This window comes from Protobothrops mucrosquamatus, unplaced genomic scaffold, assembly GCF_001527695.2.
Source record: "Protobothrops mucrosquamatus isolate PMUCROS unplaced genomic scaffold, P.Mucros_1.0 scaffold212, whole genome shotgun sequence".
In the NCBI taxonomy this organism is placed as follows: Eukaryota; Metazoa; Chordata; class Lepidosauria; order Squamata; family Viperidae; genus Protobothrops; species Protobothrops mucrosquamatus.
The window spans coordinates 1,989,818-1,990,908 of NW_015386566.1; the positions used below are offsets into that span (position 1 = coordinate 1,989,818).

Genomic DNA, 1,091 nt, shown 5'->3' on the forward strand with positions numbered 1-1,091 from the left:
CTCCCTGCGCTGTGAATGTTTACATGTTATGTTCAATTAAACCATGACAACATGTAATGTTTGTGTATTATTATTTTCAGCAGACTGTGTTTTTCTATTGTTGTGACTTAGATGACGTTCAGAGCACATTTTATGACCAATTCATGCAAAATTCCGCGTTATCCCAAGGGGTTCACATACTTTTTCTTGCAACTGTATTTTATGGGCATCATAACCTTGTCGTAACATGTCAAGGACTACCTGTACTTTAAAAAAGCATTATTTTTTCTTCCTACTATTCTCACCTGCACATCTGCGTTCTACTTACTTCAGAGCGGTGCCCAACCAATGTTTTAAAACAGTGCTGCGTATCCAGGTCCCACCATTTTACTAGAGTATCTTTTCCACTGCAAGAAAATGTGGCCTCATAAATAATACTGAAAATATTACAACATGAGATCAGAAAGTTACCCCATTCTGTAGCATATATAACATATACACAAACAGAATTAAAACCTATAGATTGTAAGTTCTCCAGACAATGCATTATTTCAATTATTACACAGTCTTTTTGAATATGTAGACTATTCTTTCCTAATATCCTTAATTTTCAAAAAGGAAACATCTATGCATATTTTATGTAGGATAAATTGCAGGTTAATCTTCTCAATGGAGTAAGAGGAAAAAAATTAAAGTTTCCTTCAATTTATTCACAGATTTGGTGAATTAATGCAAGAACATCTTATTTGAGGTAGTAACACTAAGCCAACTGTCTCCAATGCAAACAATACAACTGACCCAATAAATAATTAATCATTAATTTTCAGGGTTCACTTTTTTCCTTAATTCCCAGCAAACTTTTTGAACTTAAGTAAAACTGCAGTACTTAGTATGAGATTTGGAAAGGGGAGATAATTGCTGGCCCTGCGCGACTCCCCCATCGCGCAGGCATGGCCCAACACGATTCCGAGGGCCGGCCTTAATGAAAGGGTTTGGAACCCCGAGAGGTGGCACTTAGCGGCAGCAGGGAGGGATCTAAGAAGGAGGAAACTATATACCTTCTTAGAGGGATGTTTTGCTAAATTTTTAGGGGGTTCGGGGTTGGCCCGAGG

The 1,091-nt window shown here is 37.6% G+C and overlaps 1 protein-coding gene across 1 annotated transcript in view; it reads right to left on the reverse strand.

Moving 5' to 3' along the window:
- The window catches only part of WDR3 (WD repeat domain 3), a 36,612-nt gene that overhangs the window by 28,540 nt on the left and 6,981 nt on the right, over positions 1-1,091 (reverse strand). The window contains exon 5 of the mRNA XM_015814038.1: positions 308-386. Within this exon, the coding sequence (XP_015669524.1) occupies positions 308-386 (79 nt within the window). The remainder of the gene's footprint in view (positions 1-307; positions 387-1,091) is intronic.